This window comes from Calonectris borealis, chromosome 1, assembly GCF_964195595.1.
Source record: "Calonectris borealis chromosome 1, bCalBor7.hap1.2, whole genome shotgun sequence".
NCBI lineage: Eukaryota > Metazoa > Chordata > Aves > Procellariiformes > Procellariidae > Calonectris > Calonectris borealis.
This window is the reverse complement of record NC_134312.1, coordinates 62,992,057-63,014,932: the sequence shown is the minus strand read 5'-3', so window position 1 is coordinate 63,014,932 and position 22,876 is coordinate 62,992,057. Positions and strand designations below refer to the sequence as shown.

Below are 22,876 nucleotides of genomic sequence, written 5' to 3'. Positions count from 1 at the left end.
ATTCCCATGGAGTGTACCTCTCCTTAGCATGGAGAGGCATCGCATGGCAAGCGGCCAGCCCTAGGAGAGGAGAATGCCACCCCATGGGGTGTGTCAGCTTTTACATATGTTTGCAAGCTGATCTCGACTTGCCGCCATGCAGAAGGAATCTCACTGAAACGCCAGAGTTTGCTGTACATAGTCACCCTCCAGAAAGCATGAGCACAGATAGAAGTAAAAGGAAAGAAACATAGAATTACACACCTGAGATTGTCTAACAATAATTCTAAGATAACAATGTAAGTATTTCAAAGACTCCTCAGTGAGAAGCTTTTTTCCTTTTTAAAATAACACTGGCATATTATGAAAATTAATAAACCTTATGGATTAAGCAGCAAAACGGTTTTCCACAGTTCCTCAGTGCAGAGATTCTCAGGGACCCCCAGTGCTGTTTCTGTATATGTTAAAGAAAGTTCTCTGTCAGACTTGATAGAGCTCAGCTCTAACAGTGTCTCACTCCAAAGCTCAGTCTTTTTTTATTTCTCAAATGTTTATTTTCTCACTCTGTTCTCAAAAGTACTGATTTCATTAGACCAACTAGATCAAATCAGAATGATCCTGGTCTGATCCTAATGACTTTACAGGAAAAAATGTCTAGATTTCTGCTCCAATTCCCGGATTGTTCTAGCAGTTCACTTTTTTGAGCTAAGCTGTCAATCTCAAAAATTATAATTTTGTTTAGGATGCTTCCATTGTTCTCGCATGTAATGGCTGCCATTGTGAAAATAATTATACTTCTCTTTATTGGTTGTCTTAGCCTGGAGTTGCAGATAGTAAATATGATATTGAAAATTCTGTATAAAAGTGATGCTATTCACACAGGCCTCTGAAAACATTTCCTGCTCTTAAGACTGAGATAAACATGGAAGCCAACAGACTCATCTTGCAAGTCCAAGCTGGTGTGGAAATGTCCAGTTCCTATCCATATGCCAATTTTAAGTAACTCTGAGAAGCACTGGTGTAACTATAAACGGACCCGGATTCCCTTGGATTTCGATGTCCTTTCATTAGTCACCCCTGGTAGCAGTTACAGGGACTCAGGGTTTGAAAGCATTTTTATATAATTACGAAATGTATGGATTAGACTCAGATCTCAGTGGTGCCATCATAAATTGTAACTGATTCCGCTCAAGTTACCACAGATAAAACTGACTTAAGTGGGATTAGCCCATATGCTATCATAGTACTACATTTTCAAACTGTATTGTTTTTTTTAAATAATGAAACAATATAAAAACTCTCATAACTGATTACATGAGAAAAGGCCAAATTAAAACTTATATCCAAATTCTGCCTTGAAGAAGTGTAATGTAACATGTGAATTGTCATTCTGAGCTATTCCACTTATACCGAGTGAAATAAAAAAATACAATGGCGGCCTTCTAACCTTACCATAGATTCAGCTTCCCCTTTTTTTCTGGTGTGATAAAGCTTCGCTAACTCCTCTCCCATAATTTTATTTTGCTACTGTTAGGGAGGTTAAACAGCAAGAGGAAGAACCTGAGATAGATGTGTGGGAGCTCCTGAAGAATGCGAATCCCAGTGAATATGAGAAGATTGCTTTTCAGTATGGTATCACTGACCTGAGAGGCATGTTAAAGCGTCTGAAGCGCATGCGCAGGGAAGTGAAGAAGAGTGCAGGTATGGATAAGGCAGAATATTCTTATGTTCAGTAGTCAAACAACAGCGTCCAGCTTACAAACCCAACCTTGCTTAATTTCCACGCAAGGGGACTTGCACACTACAACTCAAGCCTTATTACTGCAAGGAGTTAATCAGAAGGCGGCTTTGGTCCACTGTGGTTAGTGTAAACACCCTATCCCATTCAGTGCTTACCAAAAGCGTCCCTCCCTCTTGGCCAAACAGTAGTTCCAACTGGAACAAAGTCCCCCAGCTGTCTGGAAAGGTGTTACCTGATCAAACAGTATGGAAATTAGACCTTGTGTTATCATTAATATCTTCTGCTCCAAAACAGTCACTCCAAACACATCGTTTGCTCTTCATAATTTCATTTTGCACTCAATCTGACATTCCTCTGAAATCCCAGCTGTACTAAAAACCCTCCACCCTGCATTGGGTGAGGACATTCAGGGCTGTCTTTTCCCATCTACCCTACTGAATAGTATGAGTGGTGTAATACAAACATAAATATAGATATGTGTTCATACGTGTGTGTGTATATATATGTGTATATAAAATACATGTATATGTTGCATAATACGTATACACACACACACACACACACACACACACACATATAAATACAACACACTATTCATTATACTGTTGTGGCATTTGCATGTTCCTGGAGAGCATGCAAATCTATACATCTGCTGTTCCACTGGTTTCCTGGGGGAGTCCCTTTTGTGTAGGTGAAATCCTCCACAAATCCAGCTGTAATCCAGCTGCCTAATGTACCCTCTCTCCTCATCCATTACTTCACACCATAACCTGTGTTATGTTACTACACATTAATTTTTATTTATATTTTTCATTTGCTGGTATATCTGATTCTGGCCACAGTTGAGGGAGGGAGAAATGGAGTCAATGGGCTTTGGCTGAGCCACTGGGGCAATTTCTGTACCCAGTGGAGCTCTCTAAAGGGTTGAAGCCCAGGGAAACTCCTCACCTTCCCCCAGGAGTCTGGAATAGGGCTGGAAGTTGGGGCAGGAATTGCGTGGCTGGTAGGAAGTGCTGCTCCCTACTCAGGGGCATCACGTAGAAGTGCCTGAATGTTTTACTGGGAAAGGGGCATCTCTCAGCACCTGGGACCGGTCTGTCTGGTCCCTCAACCCTGTTGAGTAGAATGGAGCTGCCAGCCATATCAGGATTTTTCAGTGGACGGGGTTTTCCCTACAGGAGGTGCTCTAGGGGTTGGGGAAAATGTCTATAGTAGTGATAGGACGAGAGTAGGGTGTTCTTCCACTCACACCACCTTTATTATAAATCGGAAACCTTTACACTGCAACAAGATACATAAAAAATCCTTTTCAGATTTAATAACTCTACTCCTGGTGAGTCAAGATATTCAGTCTGCAATCAGGCATATGCATGATATAAACCTTAGCAGAAATTGATTACTTAGCTGTGGGCAATTTGTTTGAGGCACTCTTTATTTATTTATTTTTGAGACAGATATCTGCTCCCCTGGGTCTAACTTTTGTGGCTGGCAATATCTAAATGTTGATGTTAAAGTGTTTTAAAATGTTTGAGTTGCACCTGGCCTTACCTTGCCCAGAACAACTTGGCCTATATTTGCACATCTCAAAAACCTTTTTGAAAAGCCCCATTAGGATTCACAGACTGACAACTTTTGCCTGGTTTCAAATATTTTTGCAAATGTTTTGCAGATGTAACATTTATCACAAGTGGAACTGCAATGTACACCTTGCAACCTACTGAAAGAATCAAGAAATCTAATTTGGCTTTTAGACCAACCAATGAGTTTATTCTGATAGTGAGAAGCTCAATAGGAATTTTAGCTTAAAATTCCCTGTTAACTTGAGTGGCGGTGCTAATAGAGAAGTCCTTTGTAACAGATTCATTGTAAATGATTCCATGGCACCAGCTGTATACCATTTTATTCTGACATAGCACTTCTCAGCAAGCTGTCAAAGCTACGTCTACCCAATCCTATTCAGAATACAGTCACACTGCAAAGTCATGAAGAGATACTAGCTTGAACTTCGTCAGGATAATCAGATCCACATAGCTTTGCACTTACTCTAATGTTTCTAGAAAATAAACTGATTCATGTGGACTAGCCTAAGAGTAGAGAGTGATGCATAACATAGTGTGCATGTTTTCTGACAGTTTTCATGAGATTTATGCAATGTAATTTCAGCATTCATATTCTTACTTGTTTTCTGATCTTCTTTTAAAATAACACTTGGCTTCCACAACAGCTTTTGCCAAAGGTCTTGATCCTGCATATCAGGTGGACAAAGGAGGTAAAGTAAGGTTCATGGTGGAGCTAGCAGATCCAACAGTGGAACTCAAGTGGTATAAAAATGGCCAAGAAATACGACCAAGTGCAAAGTAAGTGGTTTTATTGTATGTAAGCAATAAAATGGGTACACACGTACTTCCTTGACAAGTGTGTTGCATAGATCTATCTCTTTGCTCAGGTTGCACCAATTTTATTTCTGTATTTTATTATACGTGAAAAGTATGCAAATGATGCTATACTGCTCATGACCCAGAAAAGTCCACTGTATGTTAAATCTTAATGCAGATTGGCTCCTCTGCCTCAAGAGAAAAGAATTAAAGATCCTCAACAAAATACGGAGCCAGTTTTTAAAAAATCGGGAAGTACTGTCAGTAAATAAATCTCTTGTCCTCTGTACTTTGTCTGAAGGAGGTCAGAATCTTTCTACAGTAGTTGTAACATCACATACTTACCCACCTGGCTCACAAGCCACCTGAGGAGAGGGGAGCAAGGTTTGTCTCACCTTCCACTACCCAGTTAAGTAGTAGTAGTAGAAGTCAGTAACCTGCACTAGCTCAAAGTGACTTCAATCATGTGCCACAGGTCTAGTGTACCAAGCTTCTTCATCATCTGTATCACCTGCATATTGGTTTACTCTCTGGCTTTATCTAGAAGAAGTGGCTTTCCAGGTGCAGACATTTGAGTACAGGTAGAGCAATGGCTCGAAGTTGAGCCCAGTCCCTGTGGGCACAACCAGCGTGCAGAAAATCCCATTCCACAGTCAGACACAGCTAGGAATGACGATGTGCAACCAGTAATGCAGAACAATGTAATGTTCCACAAATATTGCTCAGCAGCACAAAATCCTAGCAACTTTCTCCTCTGGCCCTGTGAAAAAAAACAGTAATTGGCAAAAACCCTCTTACAGAGAAGGGGCAGATTTCCTTCATTCTGTTGCTGCAAAAGTCAATGAAGGATTTCGATTAATATTCATTGACAAAAAGTGCATAATAAAGAGGGTACCTTTTCTTTAGTCCCTATATCTGCCATGAGCAGTTCAGAACTGTTTCGCAGGCAGCTATATGGATACCTCTCCAGTCGAAGGACCTGGATTGAATGGTCCAGTGCATTTCTTCCAGGCTGCTGAAGCAGCTGTCAGATGCTAATGAGCTTTGGTCATTACAAACCTGGAGAAGATCTAAACTGGTGACATAAAGGTGAAAGGCTCCATATCCCATTACCAAAACCCCATATCCCATTACTGATCTCTTGTGCCATCTGGCCTACCAATAATATTAACTTCTTAACTTCGGCTATTATTATACTTCACAAAAATGTTAAGAGTGTTGGAATGAGGATGGTGTCCTGTTACTGGTTATTTTAATCTTTACTCATCTAGAGTTTCAGACTCCATTTTATTTGCCATCCTTCAGAGCCTGCTAATTTTTTTATTTTTTCATACCACCCAAGCCTGGGATTTTGGAACAAGCCAGAAGATGCTCGTTGTCACTCTACACTGTAGCTCTTTTTGCTAAAAAGTCTATGACAGTTCTGTTGAATCTTGGAAATTGCTTCCCAGGACAATTTTTCCAGTTCTATGTAAAAACCACGATTTTCACCTCTAATAATCCCTAAAGCACTTTCTACATAAAACAAAAGGGGTCCAGCAGTTTTGTTAATGTATCTTTGCTGCATTCCTGTTCAAACAGATACATTTTTGAGCACAAAGGTAACCAGCGAATTTTATTCATCAATAACTGTACGATGACAGACGATGCTCGCTATTACGTAACAGCTGGTGATGAGAAATGCTCCACAGAACTGTTTGTGAGAGGTAACTACGTCAGCTTGCTCCTGTTTCACCTGCTGTAAATTGGTGTGGCTTCCTTGACTGCAACAGAAACTAACAGGGAGGATTGGGTTCAGTATATTTTTGTATTTTTATTAGCAGCCCTTAGGATCACTCTGTATTTTGGTGAACCCTGGCCATTTTTTTTCCTCATCCTGTATTTAGTAATTTAGTGAAAACCCTGAAATGGGGATATGGCTGATTTCATACTGTGCATAGTGGGGCTGTGGTCCCCTTCATAGTTTTAAAGACATTTTGCAGACTCATTTGTCATAGTTTTGGCTTTCCCTAACACCACACTCAGGTACCTGATGACCCTGATACTCTTGGTCCAACAGATCTGTTTCAAGTACCCTCAGATCAGGCTTTCTAGCAGTTAGTTTTCATTCCATCTGCACAGATTTAAGGAAAGACTCTATCAAAAGCTATGAATGGGTGGCCATTTCTTCACCCTTTTTGCTCCCACAGTGTTGATAGTCTTACTGATAATATTCGTGGCATTACTCACACATGCACAACAAAACAAACAGAAAAACAAAACCTACAGTGAGAGAAAAAAATCATCAAATATTTCAGAAAGCTATGTAAAATAATGGAGCACATTGCCGCTATAAATGTCATAGGATAACTGTTGTACAATCTCCTGCTATTAAAGAAGCTTGAGTTTTGACAGCAGGAATGGGTTGAACCAATACGGGCACCACATTATGTCATCGGGTCATCTTATTGTGCCTAACGGGCTATAGGACCTAATGAAAACGCAGCTTTATGAGAGGGATCTGTGGGAGGCAAGAGGGGAATGTCAGCTTCTCATGTCAACCTGCCTGGACAAACTGTCAATAAAAAGGGATGCAAGGCAGGTATTAATCTGAACAAATGTTATTTTTTTATTTAGCATATTTCCTACTAGCATCTTAATTAGCAATTGCTTTTCTGATTTAAGGCAAAAAAAGCTGCACTGAGACTGATATTAGAATTTTAAAGCAGTATCGTCTTCTATAGCATGATTTTGAAAACCTCTTTCACTTAGTTTTCTCTCTCAGATTGTAAACCTCTAATTTTTTCTTTCCAAAGATCCTCCAATTTTGGTGACCAAAGCCCTGGAGGATACCAGTACCTATGTTGGTGAACGAGTGGAACTGAGCTGTGAAGTGTCTGAGGATGATGCAAATGTGAAATGGTAAGCCACACTTTGAACAGATACTGTTTTCCTTGAGAATAAAACCTAGAATATTTTAATTGTAGCCAAAATGTAGACAGCTTTTTTCTATACCAGTAAACCTGAAAATTGTTAAGAAAATCTCAAGAAAACATTATTCAAAAATGTAGCAATAGCAAAAATATCCTTACACATTCATGGATGAGGTTTTTTAACCTTTTCTTGTGCCTTAAGACTTACAAAGCCTTCTCTGGAAGTTTCCATCTATGGGAGTCTTATTTGCACAGGACTTCTATTGGAAAAATAATGATTCTTTGTTTTCCATTAGGTTTAAGAATGGTGTAGAACTTACCAATGAACCTAAATCTCGATATCGGATCAAGGTTGAGGGTAAAAAGCACACTTTGATCATAGAGGAAGCTGCAAAAAATGACAATGCAACTTACTCAGTAATGACAACTGGAGGCCAATCAGAAGCTAAGCTTTCGGTTGATTGTAAGTATCATCCACCTTGCTCTTGAATTCGTATGTCACAGTTTGCTAGCTTACAGAAATAAATAATTTGCGTGCCTTTTCCTGGAGGTTTAAAGGGAGGGTTAACCTCCATACCAATTTCTTTGCTGCAAATCTCCAGAACAGTGACTTTCCTTCAGGCACTGTTTGCAGTAACAGGCACTGAACTAGTCCTGCTTGAAAACTTTCTGTCACTCCATTAAGGTGGAAAACACAGCTATCCATCCAAAGATACAATAGGTCAACAAAGTGAAATTTTCAAGGGAAGTATCTGCTTTTTTTAATCCTTTCAGGTTTTCACAGGAAAGCCAAACCAAGGCTTTTTAGCCAAAATCAGAAAAAAAGGTATGTTGGAAAAAAGAAGAAGTTCTATAACGAGGCATACTGTTAACAGGCATCAGGGTCACTTGACCTGAACTCACAAACACATGACTATGTAGCTCCCTCAGGATTGTTTGTGCAATATCTCTTTAAAACGCCTGTGGGTTTCAGCGAAATGTATGTGCCTATCCTCTAAAGTTACCATATATTATGCATAATCATACACTGGTTTGTAATATTGATACTGCTTTTGACTATTTTGTACAAATTGGCATCTTAAGCACAACCAATTCATGCTGTTCTATTATCAAGTTGGAAATTATCCTCCATGGCTATTGAGCTCCGTCATCTTTCCTCTCATGAGGATTTTCCAACTGGCTTTCTATAAAACGCTGCCTTTCCCATCACTCTTTGTTTCCTATGTCAGGTTATAGTCAGGGGTATTTACTGCACACACATGGTACTGTGTGTTCAGCCTGGACTTTGGTCTACAGCATCTAATCTTCCAGAAAGTGGAAGTGAACTGGGGCACCAGTTCTCAGACTCAAGTTTTACAAAAGCTAGTAATATCTGTGGCTATTCGTAGGGTGAGTTAAGGCAGTTTAGCAAACATGAGAACAAGTAGTGTATGAGGTTATGCTTACTGGCCAGTCAGCCTTTGCTACCAGCCTGACAAAACAGATTGAGAACTACAGTCCCCACTTGTGACGAAATACTTTGGTAAGTCTCCAAATTACCTCGGATCAGCTGGGAGAGCTATGAGAGCAGTTAGATTGCTATTAGATCACAGGAAAGGTGGGTTGTAATCCCTTCTAGTGCATAGGTCTGGGGACAGAGGTCTTTCACTTCTTGAAAGTTTCTTACTGGAATCTGGGGGATAGAAACACCCTACCTCCAGCACCTAAACACCAGAGAGGGGAGAGCATTCAAATTGTGCTCCTGGGCTTAGTTCTTCTACTGGCAATATCCATGGAGTTTCCCCAGTCAGGGCATGGGTATTTTGGATCACCCTTTCTAAGGCATCAGACTACACTGAAAAGAGGTTATCTTATGTAGCTTACATGTACATATTACTGGTATTTGGATTTGAGAACTTTATTATTGGAGGCATTTTTCTGATTTGAAGACTACTGTGATGGCTAGTAGCAGCTCCATGACAGAATCATGAGCTATTGTTTGATATTAATATCTCTGCTTCTGTTTTCCTAAGTGAGACCACTGAAGATATCACTTGCACTAGAAGACCAGACTGTGAGGCTTGGACAGGAAATCCACCTGAAGTGTGAGATATCTGAGAATGTGCAAGGGAAATGGTACAAAAATGGGCAACTGGTCGAAGCTAGTGACCGTGTAAAGCTTTATCACAAAGGAAGGTAAGCCTGTTGTGTATTCTTGACTTGATGGAATGACACTGTAGAGATGTGCCAATATGTGGGTTACCTCACTGAAAATTATCTGGTAATCAAGCCTAACCTCTGTCCCTCAAACATATTTATTTTTATCATCATAAAAGCCATGTCTCCTTGCCTCCTTTCATCTTGTGTCTTTTGGCTGTGGAGGACAATAATCAAATCCTTGATCCATCTAAGTTCAAGCTATTAATTTTTCTTGACATGGCTGTTGCCGTTAGTATGGGATATTAAGTAGTAAGGTAAAATAATTGTTTAAAAAAACCCCACAATACCAGATCCTACCTTTAACCACATCCTCTTCACTTCAGCTTAGCAGACCATTCATACAGCTGGAAACTGCACTTGTGAAGATGCTCCTAAACAAGCTATGAAATGTTTGCACTGATTCCATAATGCTCGCTAAGTCGCAGTAAGGGACAAGTGCCAGCTGTGCAATGACCCCTTGGATTGACATAAGGTGAAGGAGCTCCCCATAACCCATGTAGGCCCATAGGGTGAGGTGAGGGAAAGGGGAGCAGGGGAACAGAGTCCTACCTTGAACAAAGCTCAGCCACAGCAGGTGATAGGAGAGCAAAAATATCATCGTACTGGAAGACACAGTTAGGTAGTAAGAGCAGCATATGCTTTGCTCGCCCATTTCTTTATTGAGGTAAACAAATAGTAAATTGGATCCTGTCACAAAGATGGTCTAAAAAGTCAGAATACTCTCACAATGGGATCACCTAAAGATTTCTTCCTGAACAACCAAATTATAATCTAATGGCAGCAGCACAGAATCCCTGTATCGAGATGACACTCCTGTATTTTCTTACTTCTGTGTTCAAACAAAAAAATATTAGAATTGGTTACATTATTTGGTGGTTGTCTCAATAATATTTTGTACAAATCACAAAGTATTTAATCAGCTAAAATACCACTAAGCAGCCAGCAAAGGATTTTTAGTCAGTAATTTTACACGCTTGCATAGATCTTCTAAACTTTTCACAGATTTTTCCTTATAGCTTCAAGCAGTCTTCAAAAATAATTTACACTGATTTCTTTTTCAATTTTTTACAGAATCCACAGATTTGTTATAGCAAGCGCTGCTGTTGATGATGAGGGTGAATACATGTTTGTACCAGATGCCTATAATATTAATATTCCATGCAAAGTACATGTTGTGGGTAAGTATATGGCACAATGACTTATATATAACATCTCTTTCTCTGACCTTTTGAAATTAAAAGCAGTGCGAAATATCCTTGATTACAATCACTTTGTTTCCTCTGAGTAGGCATCTACCACAGAAAACAGAGCAGCTGCTTTGGTCAAGTGCGAGCTAGTTGGAGAGCGCTTTGCCTCTGCTCAGGATCTGCTCATAGTTTACAAGCCTGGGGGAGCTCCCGGGGAAAGCTACTTGATGTCGAATTCCTAAACCTAAACCACTGCTAAGAGTTTGTGTAAAACAGCTGTTGCTCTCCTCTTTTCAAATACACAGCGTTGTTGTCTTTGAAGAATTGACTTGCTGACATTTCAAAATGTGATTTGGTTTGGTAAAAGATTAGTGAATTAGGTACATATTCCCTAAATACCCCAAATTATATCTAGAGAGTGAAATGTTTCTGATCAGTTTTTACTCACTCAGCAAAACAGAAGTCTTGTTAATGATCCCAGTCACTCAAACAAAAATAAAACAAGTCATTGACTCTTCCCACAATGATACCTCACTAGCTTTTAACTGCAACCAGTGACTTGGAAGTCAAAAGGAGAGCAATATAAATGGCCAGAGTTTTAGAAAATATGGTTTGTAGTTGAAACTGAAAGAAATGGGATTAGGGAGAATGAAGAGGGAAGGGGTACTGGAGGGGATGCTCACAGATATAATCTTCCAATACATTAAAAAAAGTTGTAAGAGGATATTCATCAGTTGTTCGCCAGACACATGCGGTACAACAAAAGTGACTATTTCATTTTCAGAAAAAGGATTTGGGTTAAGAAAACTTTTAAACTGTAAGAACAGTGATGTCTGAAGGGTGAAAACTCCAGGTGTGGAAGAAAGCCTGCAGTGGAAATTCTCAAGAGCCATTTAGAGGAAATCTCTCTCAGAAGTTACCTAAATATGCATAATTCTGCCTCAGGAAGACAGATTTTTTTTATGGTCCTACTATGCCAAAATTTCTATGGTGCTATGATTTATTTTTCATCAGACAACTATTTTCTACAAAAAAAATTTCTTCACAAATTTTCTTCCAAACAAAAAATACCAAAATACCAGGAAAATACAAAACATAGAGCATGTTTCTCTATGATGTACACCTGTGCCAGGTCACTGAACTCTCAGAGTGGCAGCCACATGGCAAATTTGGACAATCTCTCCTTTTTCAGATCCTCCTAAACTCCACCTGGATGGTCTTGGGGAAGATAACACTGTGACAGTAGTGGCAGGAAGCAAACTACGACTTGAGATCCCCATCACTGGCGAACCAACTCCAAAAGTCATGTGGAGTAAAGGGGACAAGGTACATTGTCATTATACACGTGTCTTTAGCTTAACAAGGGGCCTTTTACTTCAAAAAATAACCTTTAGTCTTCTGAAGACGTTGATTTTAATGGCAGAAAATAAGGAGGAGATGCATTTCCTCTAAAATACTCTCCTCGCTCAAAAATGAATGGTAAAATGGATAAATATTATGTAGTATCTTTTGGGTCTTTTTGAGGAAAGGCTGAAATTAACGAAGGAAAAAAATATGGTTTTGCTATAAATAAATTGTAAAGGAGAGGGACATGTGAGATGCAGAAGAAAACTAGTGAAAATCTACCAAATGGCTACTTCTTCTGTACATACTGCCCAGAATGGCTGCCAGGTTTTGACAGGAAGCTATGGTATGGTCTGGTTTTGGAAAATGAATGATAAATTCTGATGGAGTGTCAAGTCTCAAATGAAACAATAGGCTGCAAATTGGCGTCTTGCATCTGGTGTCTTAATGCAAAACTTTGTACAGATCAATCCCTGGCTGTGTAATACCAAAAAGACACTTTTCACATTTAAAATTTCATTGTGGTATGTGGAAACTGGAACATTATTATTACTAGATTCGTCAGACCTATCTGGTCAAATCTCTGACTACTATTTTTCAAATATTAATTGTAGTATCACCACTGTGGACTTGTCCAAATAGGGAATTATTCTAGGAGAGCTCTTACTCCAAAATATGTGCCAGCATTTGAAATCTGTGAGGACGAACTACTGACCATTACAATCACTCTGACATTTAAACTGAACGAATTACATTTCGATCTGACTTTTGGGAGAATCCACTACTCTCTTTCCATCAAATTAATGACAGCTGGTGATGACAAGAGCATGTCCTTGCTCACAGGACAAGTAAGCCTAGTGCCTCTTCCTTTGAGATGCAATGGCTGAACTAAACAGTTACCGTATTTTGAAGTCCCTCAGATATTTTGTCGTTTTTGTGATCATTAGGTAACCGAAATTCTGAGCTTTAGTGTGTTTTTTCTTATGGTTGCTTTAGTATTTTTGCTGAAGTGTCCTGTACTGCATTTGGATTTTGATTTTGGAGCATTTTGATTCTCAAATCCAGAAAATACGACTTTTCCCTTGCTTCCTTTGTTTCCTAGTATATCACAGACAGTGGAAGAATACGGGCAGAAACATACCCAGACAGTAGCTGTCTGGTCATTGATACAGCTGAGAGGGAAGATTCAGGTCCTTTCAGAATAACGTTAAAGAATGAGGCTGGAGAGGACACAGCTCTAATCAACATTAAAGTTGTTGGTAAGTCATGTGGAACAGTGCACATGAGCCGTGTCTTTTATCACAGCCCTTTTCAATAAATGCTCCTTGAAGAACCCTACTTTTCTGCACCCCAAGAGACAAATTCTTCTTCCTCTATCTGAAGGGTCTCTTCTGTAGATGCTGTCCTCCCTAGGTACCAAACTGTTGTAGATTCTCAGAAAACTTCCATTTCCCTGTTTTTCCCCATTTTCAGATGTGGAATTGAGGTGCATGAATACGAAGGCCCAGTGTTACTGAAGGACACAGGAGCTTAGCATGGGATTTGAGTAGGAGTGAATTATCACCCCGCTGCCACCTCACACTGCAAGGGCCAAGCTTGTGCAGTTGCCTCAGGCTGCCCTTAACGCTCTCCGTTCTCCATTCCCCATGTGGCTGTGGGCCCTGTCTTACCACCTCAAGTGCCCCTCAAATGTCTTGGCTATGCTGAAGAGCTTGGCACTTATCCCTTCCCAACCACCTGCCAGGATCCACAAAGACCTTCCTTCTCTCTCTCCTTCTCATTAGGAACTCCTGTTGCACTTCGAAAACTATTCAGATTTGTTTCTTATTTGACATTTTTTATTTCCACCTATGCAAAAAGAAGAAAGGGGTTTTTTTAATAATAATGTTTACTCTGTTTACAACAGATGTCCCTGATCCTCCTCAGGCACCAAATGTGACTGAGGTGGGTGACGACTGGTGTGTTATGACCTGGGAACCTCCGGCAAATGATGGTGGATCACCCATCTTAGGTACATACTTTTCTTTTTTTTTGTGGTGATGCTCTAATACAGACAAGAGAAACAAACCCCAAATAATGGACACCATAGGATCAAAGTTTAGCTCAGGCCCTGGAGAGTTGTACTCTGAGTATCCAGTTGCAAAAATGTTCTACCCAATCTTCGACTTTATCAGATACCTGTTTTTCTAATGCTTTGAGATTTGTCATTTTGTATGTTGGCACATTATCAATCCCCCTACTTGAAAGACAACCTCTTATAATACCAAACTTTGAACAGTTAGCCTGTTTGAATATTAGCAGGGATTTCAGAAACAATTTACTGAGTAAATTGGAATATCTTCTAATATACTGAACCAAGAGGAGAGTCAGAGGGGCCCAGAGGCCAGCAGAATCAGGCCCTTTTCACTCTGAACTAAGTACAGTGGTGTTGTAAGAGAAGTCTAAACAAAGCTTGTACGTGGCTATGAAAGCCAAATAGGTGACTATCAGATAGTTTGCAATAGGGGAAATTTAACAATAACCCCTAAACCACTCTGAGGCTAGAAGGAGATACTGAGGTGTATCCAGGAAAAACACTATTGACCAGTCAAAAAATAGAACCCTCATTATTGAGCTTTCTGCCACCACTTACTATAATAAAATTTTGTTCGGTCAATAGGATATTTCATTGAAAGGAAAAAGAAACAAAGCTCCAGGTGGATGAGGCTGAATTTTGAACTGTGTAAAGAAACGACTTTTGAGCCAAAGAAGATGATTGAAGGTGTTGCTTATGAGGTCCGTGTATTTGCTGTTAATGCAATAGGCATTTCGAAACCAAGTATGCCTTCAAAGTCCTTTGTTCCTTTAGGTAAGTAAACTAGAGCATAGAAATAGGTATGCATTTAGAAAATTATCCTTCATACATTATTACAGTCATCTAATTATATAACTGTAGTTCTTGTTACCCTTGTGTTGCTCAGGACATGTCTTTATTAGGTGCTACATAAACTATATGTCTATCCCTGAAGGATTTATAGTCTTTTATAAACAAGAAACAAGGATGTATAGACAGAAAAATGGTGCACTGCAATAAAACAGTGACATGCTATAGGTGATCCTGATACACTATGGTCAATACGTTTTAAGGACCAGAATTAATATTTTCATGGTTTTGTATATCATAGGTACCTCCTAAGTCAACAGAGTCAAACTACTGGCAATTACAGAATTAATAAAGATGATGGATTATGGTCTTGGTTGTTTTTTGCAGAAAGGGATCACATATTTTCAATATCCTTTTGCAGACAATCCAGATTAGGCTAGGTCATATTTTATACTATTCTGCATGTCCTTTTACTGCTTTATAATAATGTAACAGCTAGAGGGCCTTGTCATTCCCTAGTGACAAACTAATTTGGTGGCCTTTTCATATAAAGAAACAGAATTTTCAAACTATTGTGACAATCACAAGTCCCTGTGAAAGAAAGGTGCCTTGTTCTGTAGGCCAGCAAAGGTTCCCCCTGTGTTCAGCAGCACCCCAACGATGCAGAGGAAGAAGGTGGCTGTTATTGCTATAGCGTGCTCTCCTTTGCCAGAAAATACCTGCTGTTGTAGAATACACTACTCACAACTTCTCTGCTCTACCTTCCACTGCTCTTTGTCCTTCTCACGCCTCAGCACGAGGAATTTAACTTTTGGTTAGGCTGTGAGCAGATATGGGATGAGGTACCTACTTCTCCTAGTTTGGTCCTAATTGGGAAAGACGTGCCAGGGATGATTGGAAATGCCTGGTAGGCAGGATTTAGCCTGTCACCTCTGATGCTGAATTAGAGGAATACACACCATAAATGTAAACCTTTAATTGAAATACAATTTTCTGCCTTCTCCCCGCTGCCTGCTTGCTTCAGCTGTTACCAGTCCACCAACTCTCCTGGCAGTGGATGGAGTGACTGATACCTCAGTTACAATGAAATGGAGGCCACCAGACCACATTGGAGCGGCAGGGTTAGACGGCTATGTTGTAGAGTACTGCTTTGAAGGAAGTAAGTGACAACAACAGTGGTATGTACTCTTAGAGAAAGTAGGTAAGACTTTCTCCATTTTTTCTCTACGGGTACCAGGTGCTCTCACTTTAAGGCAGAGACTAAACAGTCAGAAAACTCAAGCACCAGGGTTTTGTTCAGGCTTCCTTTGGTTTGTATTCCAGATCCGGCCCATTGATTGTGGTTCAATCCATCTTATATTTGATCTGAAATCCAAACCAAAAGCCATATAATCTGTTGTAGTGTACCAAGTACCGTGTTAATCACTGTCCTCTTTTTTGAGCTAAATGAAGAGTCAAAGCAGTAAAGAGTGGATGGACGAATGAATAGGAAATAATGAATGGCTGTAAGTGTGGTCCAAAATATGTGCAGGTTGGCTGGGTTAGGGAGAGGAGATCCTCGGTGTGGTAATCCCTATCTTGACATATTACTAATTGGCTACTTCACGTGCCAGTTCCCAATACTGAGGACAGACAGCCTTTCCAATAGCTGGCTGGAGAAGCTACCTAGGCATGCGAAGTTCATGTCTGGATATTGAATTTTTCCAACATTTTGGTGTAGTTAGATACAGGACCTTTAACTATGTCCATCTAAGACATAAATCTACACAGAACTGAAGGAGAAAGATAAAGATGTAAGAGACTGAATAAATTTATGAGAGTAAAATAACAAAGAATAGGGAAATATAATGTATATTTTACAACTAAGAGTCTTTGGTGATCAAGCAGCAGAATCTTAGTATTTTCCAGCAGATTTTCTTCTGAGTTGGCCTCAAATGAAGTCTATTTTCAAAAAGTAAAATCCACCAACTCCTGGGTAAGTATCAAATAGCCTGGAGTGGTATGTGCAATACCCAGCCCCTGTGGGCAAATGCCAATCAGTGGGACTCCAGCAATGTTGTATGCTTGGACAAATGGGACACAGTTACCTTCAGCTCCGCTAGCTGCTGCTCTCAACTGTGTGTAAATCAAGTGATGAGTTGGACACCTTTTCCCATAAAGGCATTTATTTCAACGAAAGGCATTCATTTTCATGAATGCAGTCCACAGCCTGGAGACAAGAGGTAGAGGACAGAACTTGCCATTCACACTGTCACGTGTTTCAGATTCAGATAATCCAGGAAAACAGTCGTTCACAAAAGTGTCCTCAGCTCTCAGTTAGGTGAGTGGGAGAGGGAGTGAAGAAGAACCACTGGCTTTTCTCAGGAGCACTCAGCATCTTGTAGTATTGAGCTGAATATCTGTAAGGAGCAGGAACAGACTGCAAGAAGCTCAGAGGTCTGGAGAAGATTACCTGAAGGCAGACACAGCTGGAATGGTAGGAAGGGTTTTCCTTGTATATTGGGAGGGAGCTGTGAGAACAGCTCAGAACGAGTAAGCATGCAGTCTTACATCAAGATGCAGCATTCCTATAACGTTTCCTTTGCACAGGCAAGATGTATGGGAATATAAAGGGGACTGTCAATGTGAGGACTTCAGTGTATGCTTTATATTATGCTCTGTTTAGCATTGGTTGGATGGTGGGGGAAAAGTTAAAAGTGTTTGTAATATGTCATTGTCATAAAACCCTTGACATTACAGTATGTAATTTCCAAATTAGGTGACAAGAGAGCATAAGAAATATATATATACACTAATGCAAACTATGGTGTTCAGAGGAATCTTCCAAATCTATCTTTTAAGGACTATTAGACAGAAGATCATTCTATACCTGATGAACGGAACAATTTATTTACTTTCTTTTTTTCAGATAGGTTTAAAACATATGAAGATACAACAAAATGGCAGTCAACTCCGTCATTTTATTGTTACCCACCTCAGTTAAAATACAATGGGTACAATGTATTTTACATAGCTTTTTAAGTGTTTATGTATATCTATATATGCCTCCTATATATGCATATACATTTATATACACAAAATTGACATTTATGTATATGTTATGAAAATGGTTAGGAAGAAGCAAGTTTAATAGAAGATACCAATTAAAAAAGATGTGTTATTGGAATATACCTCCTTTTCTCTGTGTTCAGTCCTTTTTTTCTTTCTTGCAATATCTCAGTGCCTCCTTTTCTCAGTCCTTCCAGTGCCTGTTCTGCCTCAAACTAATTTCTTCTCTACTGCTTAATAACTCTTTTTAATTTTAAGGTACTTTTTATAACTGTCTATATTCATTCTGCTGTTCTTTTCTTTTAGTTAGTTATCTGTAAACTCATTTGGCTTTACCTTCTCCATTCTTTCATCGTTGTTACTGAAGTAGTTTTAAAGAGGGCTTTTTTGAGACTTCCTTATCATAGCAATCATTACAAGAAATCACAATCTGAAAATAGGAAGACAAAATATATATATAATTATAATTTAGAAGAATCACGTACCATGAGCATTGGTTTGGCTTCGCAAAAATTGGTATTTGCCTTTAGTCTGACCCTCATAACTTGGTCAACATGGTGGACTCTTGGACTTCCTTAACTATGGTAGCACCTTTGACAGCTCACTGTGTATATCACTGAACTGGAGTCTCATCATGAATATCTGGATCCAGCATTGCATAGGTGTGAATAACGTGAATATAGAACTCCCCTTGTCAGGGCTAGTTTACAACATCCAATTTGAACCTCTTGCTGTGGTGATGTGGAATAGACCAAATCTTGTTGACACTGGAGAAGTCAATTCCTAGTAATACATGCTGCCGACTGGTTCTTGTTTGACATTTCAAGGATAGTCTGATGAGCTTGGCCCTAGTTTTTCCTAGGACACTATGTTTATCTGCCTTTAAAAGGTCATTGTACCTGCAGATGATCTGTTTTCATAGCTAGTAATTAAGCACTTCGGAGAGTCTCTGTTGGCCAGTGTACCCATCCAGGACCATGCACAGATACTAGAATAGTATTTTTACTCTCCTGAAAATAGCCACGTCCAGGATTCCAGGAAGGCCAGGGCAGTCATAGCTTTGTCCAAGAAATAAAGCCTTAGGTATTACATCATATCTGTCATCATCCATGGGTCTGACCTTCTTTAATTTTATTTCTATGTTGCCTTTAGCTAAATGTGTTCTTTTCCTCTGTTTCCCCAAGTCTTTTTCCTAGACTTCTCTTTTTCTGTGTCTCTTATTCAGAATTCTTCTCTGAATTTCTTCTCTCTTCTATGATGTGTTTTCTTTTCCTCCTACACTTTCTCTCATCATCATTTTGTTTCATTTCTCTCTCTTCCAAATGCTCCTTTTGTCTCTTTCTTTTCTTCTTTCCAGGGCTGTGATCAGGCCCAAAGAAAAAACCCAACCTTATTTCCTCCTCTTCCTTTACCCTTTAGCTTTCCTGTGAGCATCATGCATAACTGTTCTTTGATCTAGATGCCCTCTTCCCATCTCTTTCCTCCCTGCAGTCTCCCTGAATACCAGTCCTCTAAATCTTTAAAGCCTAGTATCTATCTTTGCATACTTACTAACAGGAATTGCTAACCACTGACAAAATGCTCCATCTGTGTGAAAGTGGGTGTCTCTGATTAATTTTAAAGATGGATTCTCACAAGGTATCACATCGACAGATGTGTCTGAGGATTTGGTGGAGCAACCTTCTAACCCGGAAGGTACAGTATTCGACAAAAAATATAAATCTTCTTTAATGAAAGAAAAACTCTCTTCAGAAAAGTAAAGATAAATTTCTGAGAGTGAATTTTAGGGGCAACAGTCTACAGAATTTGCTGTAGTCTGTGTATAAGGGGAGGGGGAGGTGTTCAAGAAACAGTCATTGATTGCAATCCTCTTCTGCTAGAAGCTGAAAGAAGCAGCCTGAAGGAGAACTTAATTCCTAAAAGTAAGACCCACAGTTATGAAAATGTACCACAGTATTGCGCGCGAAGTCTGCAGGGCTCTCTAGCTTATAATAGTTCTCTTTTCTTCTGTGCTAGTATTATAACACTATCTTTATATGATGTGGAAGGTACTGATGCTGACTTGCTACTGCATGAATCTGACTTCCAAATGTCAAGGTGCCAGCACCGTTAAAGTGATCTGTTTAGAGGACAGGGTGGAAAAGAAAGTATCATTTGTAGTTGAAGCTTTTCTGAAAGACTGTACTGTTTCCATCACTCTGTGGATTACATGCGACTGCCTAGGGGTACGATAAAAAATCCAAGAATGCTGTAATTACGTGAGTAATTCTGACGCAGCCTTCCTTTTTTAAAGGCACCAGGAGAGATGGCATTTCATTGCAATTTGTAAATATTCTTTATTTCTGCGGTCTGGTAGTTTCAAGGGTACTCAGTACTGGTCTAGTTGTGATATTATTTAAATTAATTGTAAAACCCATTTCTCTCCAAGGAAGCTGTTAAAGCAATGAAGAGTGCTTTTGGAAATATACTCTATGTCCCCCTTGTTTTCTGTCAGCTGAATTTAAAGACTAATCAGTTTTCTCTCTGAAAATTAAATGATAGACACATTCTAAAAACATTTATTTCTCTAAATATAAATATATAATCAGCAGAAACCCTTAAAGGTTTGAAACATTTTTCCTACGTATGATTGAAGTGAATCAATACCATGTTATAGCATAATTAGAAAAACAACACAGAGGTATTCATCAGAAGATAATGAATCTATTACTGTTCTGTAATTTTGCTCATCTGTGCAGTGGATGTATTTATAATTCCCTATTCTTTCGATTCGTCCTCCCCTCCTCTTTTGCCTAAACTAGCTGATAAATGGATCGTGGCTAACCCGGAGCTGACAGACAAAACGAAGTTTACTATCAATGGCCTGCCGACTGGCGCGAAAATCCTTGTGAGAGTAAAAGCTGTGAATGCTGCTGGTGAAAGTGAGCCCAGGTACCACCCACAGCCTATTTTAGTCAAGGAAGTGATAGGTAAGATCCTCCTGCCTACGCTCACCCACAAATATACTCTGCTTCCATACTTAGTTCGGTTTTTTAAGGCTAATACTTACTTGTTGGAAACTGATGATATGGCCTTACAAAGCCATTGTGCAGTGGCTAGAAATCATGAAACCGTCTTTAAAAATATTCATAATTCTTATTATTTGTTACATTTCCAAGCCTTTGCTCAGCCTTTCAAGGCTTTTTTTCTCCAGAACTTGAACTTGATGTTGCTTTTTTTGAGTTGCACTAAGTTTCTCATCTATTCCCACCACCATAACATTTGGTGTTACGAAAACCAATGGTGTACCAAATGTAACATCGTGGGACCAAGAAATTTAAGATGCCTCGCTCATTCCTCACTCCTGGGAATTGTACACCACAGAGTGTCCTGTTTATACTGATGCCCACCAGTACTGCCTGAGTCAGAAAAGAAGATAAATGTCAAACACAAGCTTTTGGCTTTTTTCAGAACCTCCAAAGATTCGTCTACCAAGACACTTAAAACAAACCTATACTCGAAGAGTTGGAGAAACTGTGAATCTCGTTATTCCTTTCCAGGTAAGAACTAAAAACACCGACAAGAAAATACTACTTTTTCTTATATTGCTGCTTTTTAACTACTTTCTGCGTAACTTTGGTCGGCAAGTGAGTTAACTTAAGCAGATGTGGAAGCACACAGAAGGACACAGGTGCTTGAAAGCTTTTGCTTTGACGTCTCAAAGAAATGATGTTAAGCCAATTAATGAATTGGGTAACTAGGTTAGACAGACTGATTTGTCATCTGTAATCCAAAGGACACTTATAAATCCTCCTGGTAGACATTACATGTGAGATAATTGATTGCACAGTGCAAAGTGGTTACACTGGCAGTAGTTAGATATGGTATCAAGGGTGGGGCTGTAGCATTTAATCTTTTTCTTGTCTTGAGAGAGGAAAAGGGAGAGGAAGAGTGGGCAGAGTTTCACTGTCTCCTATAGAAACTGCAACTTTTGAATCCTTGAGATCACAGCTATAATATGACTCTTTCCAAGGATATAGCACATGTTTTCCCACAGCATCGTGTTAACCTTTATTCCCATACCTTTTGCAACAGTGACTGCCTCTCTACTTGCAGGGTCCTTATTCTTTTGAATACAAGAATTACGGCATAATTAACTTCTATTTCATCTCTGCACACCTAAAGATACTGGGTGGGCATAATCTGGCTTCTACGAGTCTGTTAAAACCCTAATAAAAGCTTGGTCAGCAATACACTGCAAGACACACTGCTCTTGAGAAATTAAAGAAATATTCTATGGTTATTCTCTAAGGCATTCAAAAAGGTGTGAGAGTACCTTTTTTGGACAGCATCCGCAAATCGCATGGTAAAGCATGTGGAATTCACTCTGATTTAAGTACCTAAATCGGGCACTTCTAGGCCCATAAAAACGGCACAGAAGAGATGTCAATCCAGCCTACCTAACAACTATTCCAACAGCTCTTGCAACGAAAGAAGAGAGTTTTGGATCCCTGGAGGTTTAGTCCACTACTTTCCTCTTTCACTGGCAGTGTAGAGAATGTAGGCACTTCCAGAGGGTGAAATACTTTGTTCTGCATTTTCTGTTTTTTTCTCCTTTTTTTTTAGAAAACTGGAAATTAATTGTCAAATTTAGCCAGAAAGTTAATTGTCCAATTGAGCCAGAATTTGCAAATATTTTCAGGCTCCTGAGAAAAAAAAAAGAAAGAAAACTGCATTTTCGGTGAATTAATATGATTGCATCTCAAACGCTGTATGATTTAAAAAAGAATTCTCAGCTTCTTTCAGGACGTTTTTTATTTCCCATTTGGGAAAAATGGGAAATAAACCCATTTTCTCTCCCACCCTTTTCTCTTCCAAAATCATATACAAATTGTTTCCTGGCTTCTTACAGGGAAGACCAAGGGCAAAAGTATCATGGCAGAAAAATGGTTCTCCAATCGACAAGAACCAAATCAACATCCGCAACACTGAAAACGACACTATCATCTTCATCCGAAAGGCAGAAAGGAGCCACTCTGGAGAATATGACATGAAAGTGGAAGTAGAGAACTTGGAGGACAAAGCTACGATAGATATTCAGATTGTTGGTATGTTTTGAGAAACAGAAATAAATGCATGCCAGAGAAGCGGTCTCCAGCCATTCCAAGGCTATAGGAAAGCAGAGGAATCCCAAAAAGCATCTTTCTTGACAGTGATAACTCCCACGTCCAATTACTTGGCTATAGATT

At 39.4% G+C, this 22,876-nt stretch overlaps 1 protein-coding gene across 2 annotated transcripts in view; it reads left to right on the top strand.

The window, feature by feature from the left end:
* MYBPC1 (myosin binding protein C1) overlaps positions 1-22,876 on the top strand; it is a 42,790-nt gene that overhangs the window by 5,591 nt on the left and 14,323 nt on the right. For both annotated transcript variants that reach the window (XM_075157631.1, XM_075157637.1), the window contains exons 5-21: positions 1,514-1,680; positions 3,945-4,077; positions 5,677-5,801; positions 6,891-6,996; positions 7,304-7,470; positions 9,020-9,182; positions 10,278-10,384; positions 11,586-11,719; positions 12,840-12,996; positions 13,644-13,748; positions 14,397-14,585; positions 15,625-15,759; positions 19,272-19,343; positions 19,529-19,570; positions 20,450-20,617; positions 21,099-21,187; positions 22,540-22,735. In XM_075157631.1, coding sequence (XP_075013732.1) covers positions 1,514-1,680; positions 3,945-4,077; positions 5,677-5,801; positions 6,891-6,996; positions 7,304-7,470; positions 9,020-9,182; positions 10,278-10,384; positions 11,586-11,719; positions 12,840-12,996; positions 13,644-13,748; positions 14,397-14,585; positions 15,625-15,759; positions 19,272-19,343; positions 19,529-19,570; positions 20,450-20,617; positions 21,099-21,187; positions 22,540-22,735 — 2,255 coding nt within the window. The remainder of the gene's footprint in view (positions 1-1,513; positions 1,681-3,944; positions 4,078-5,676; positions 5,802-6,890; positions 6,997-7,303; positions 7,471-9,019; positions 9,183-10,277; positions 10,385-11,585; positions 11,720-12,839; positions 12,997-13,643; positions 13,749-14,396; positions 14,586-15,624; positions 15,760-19,271; positions 19,344-19,528; positions 19,571-20,449; positions 20,618-21,098; positions 21,188-22,539; positions 22,736-22,876) is intronic.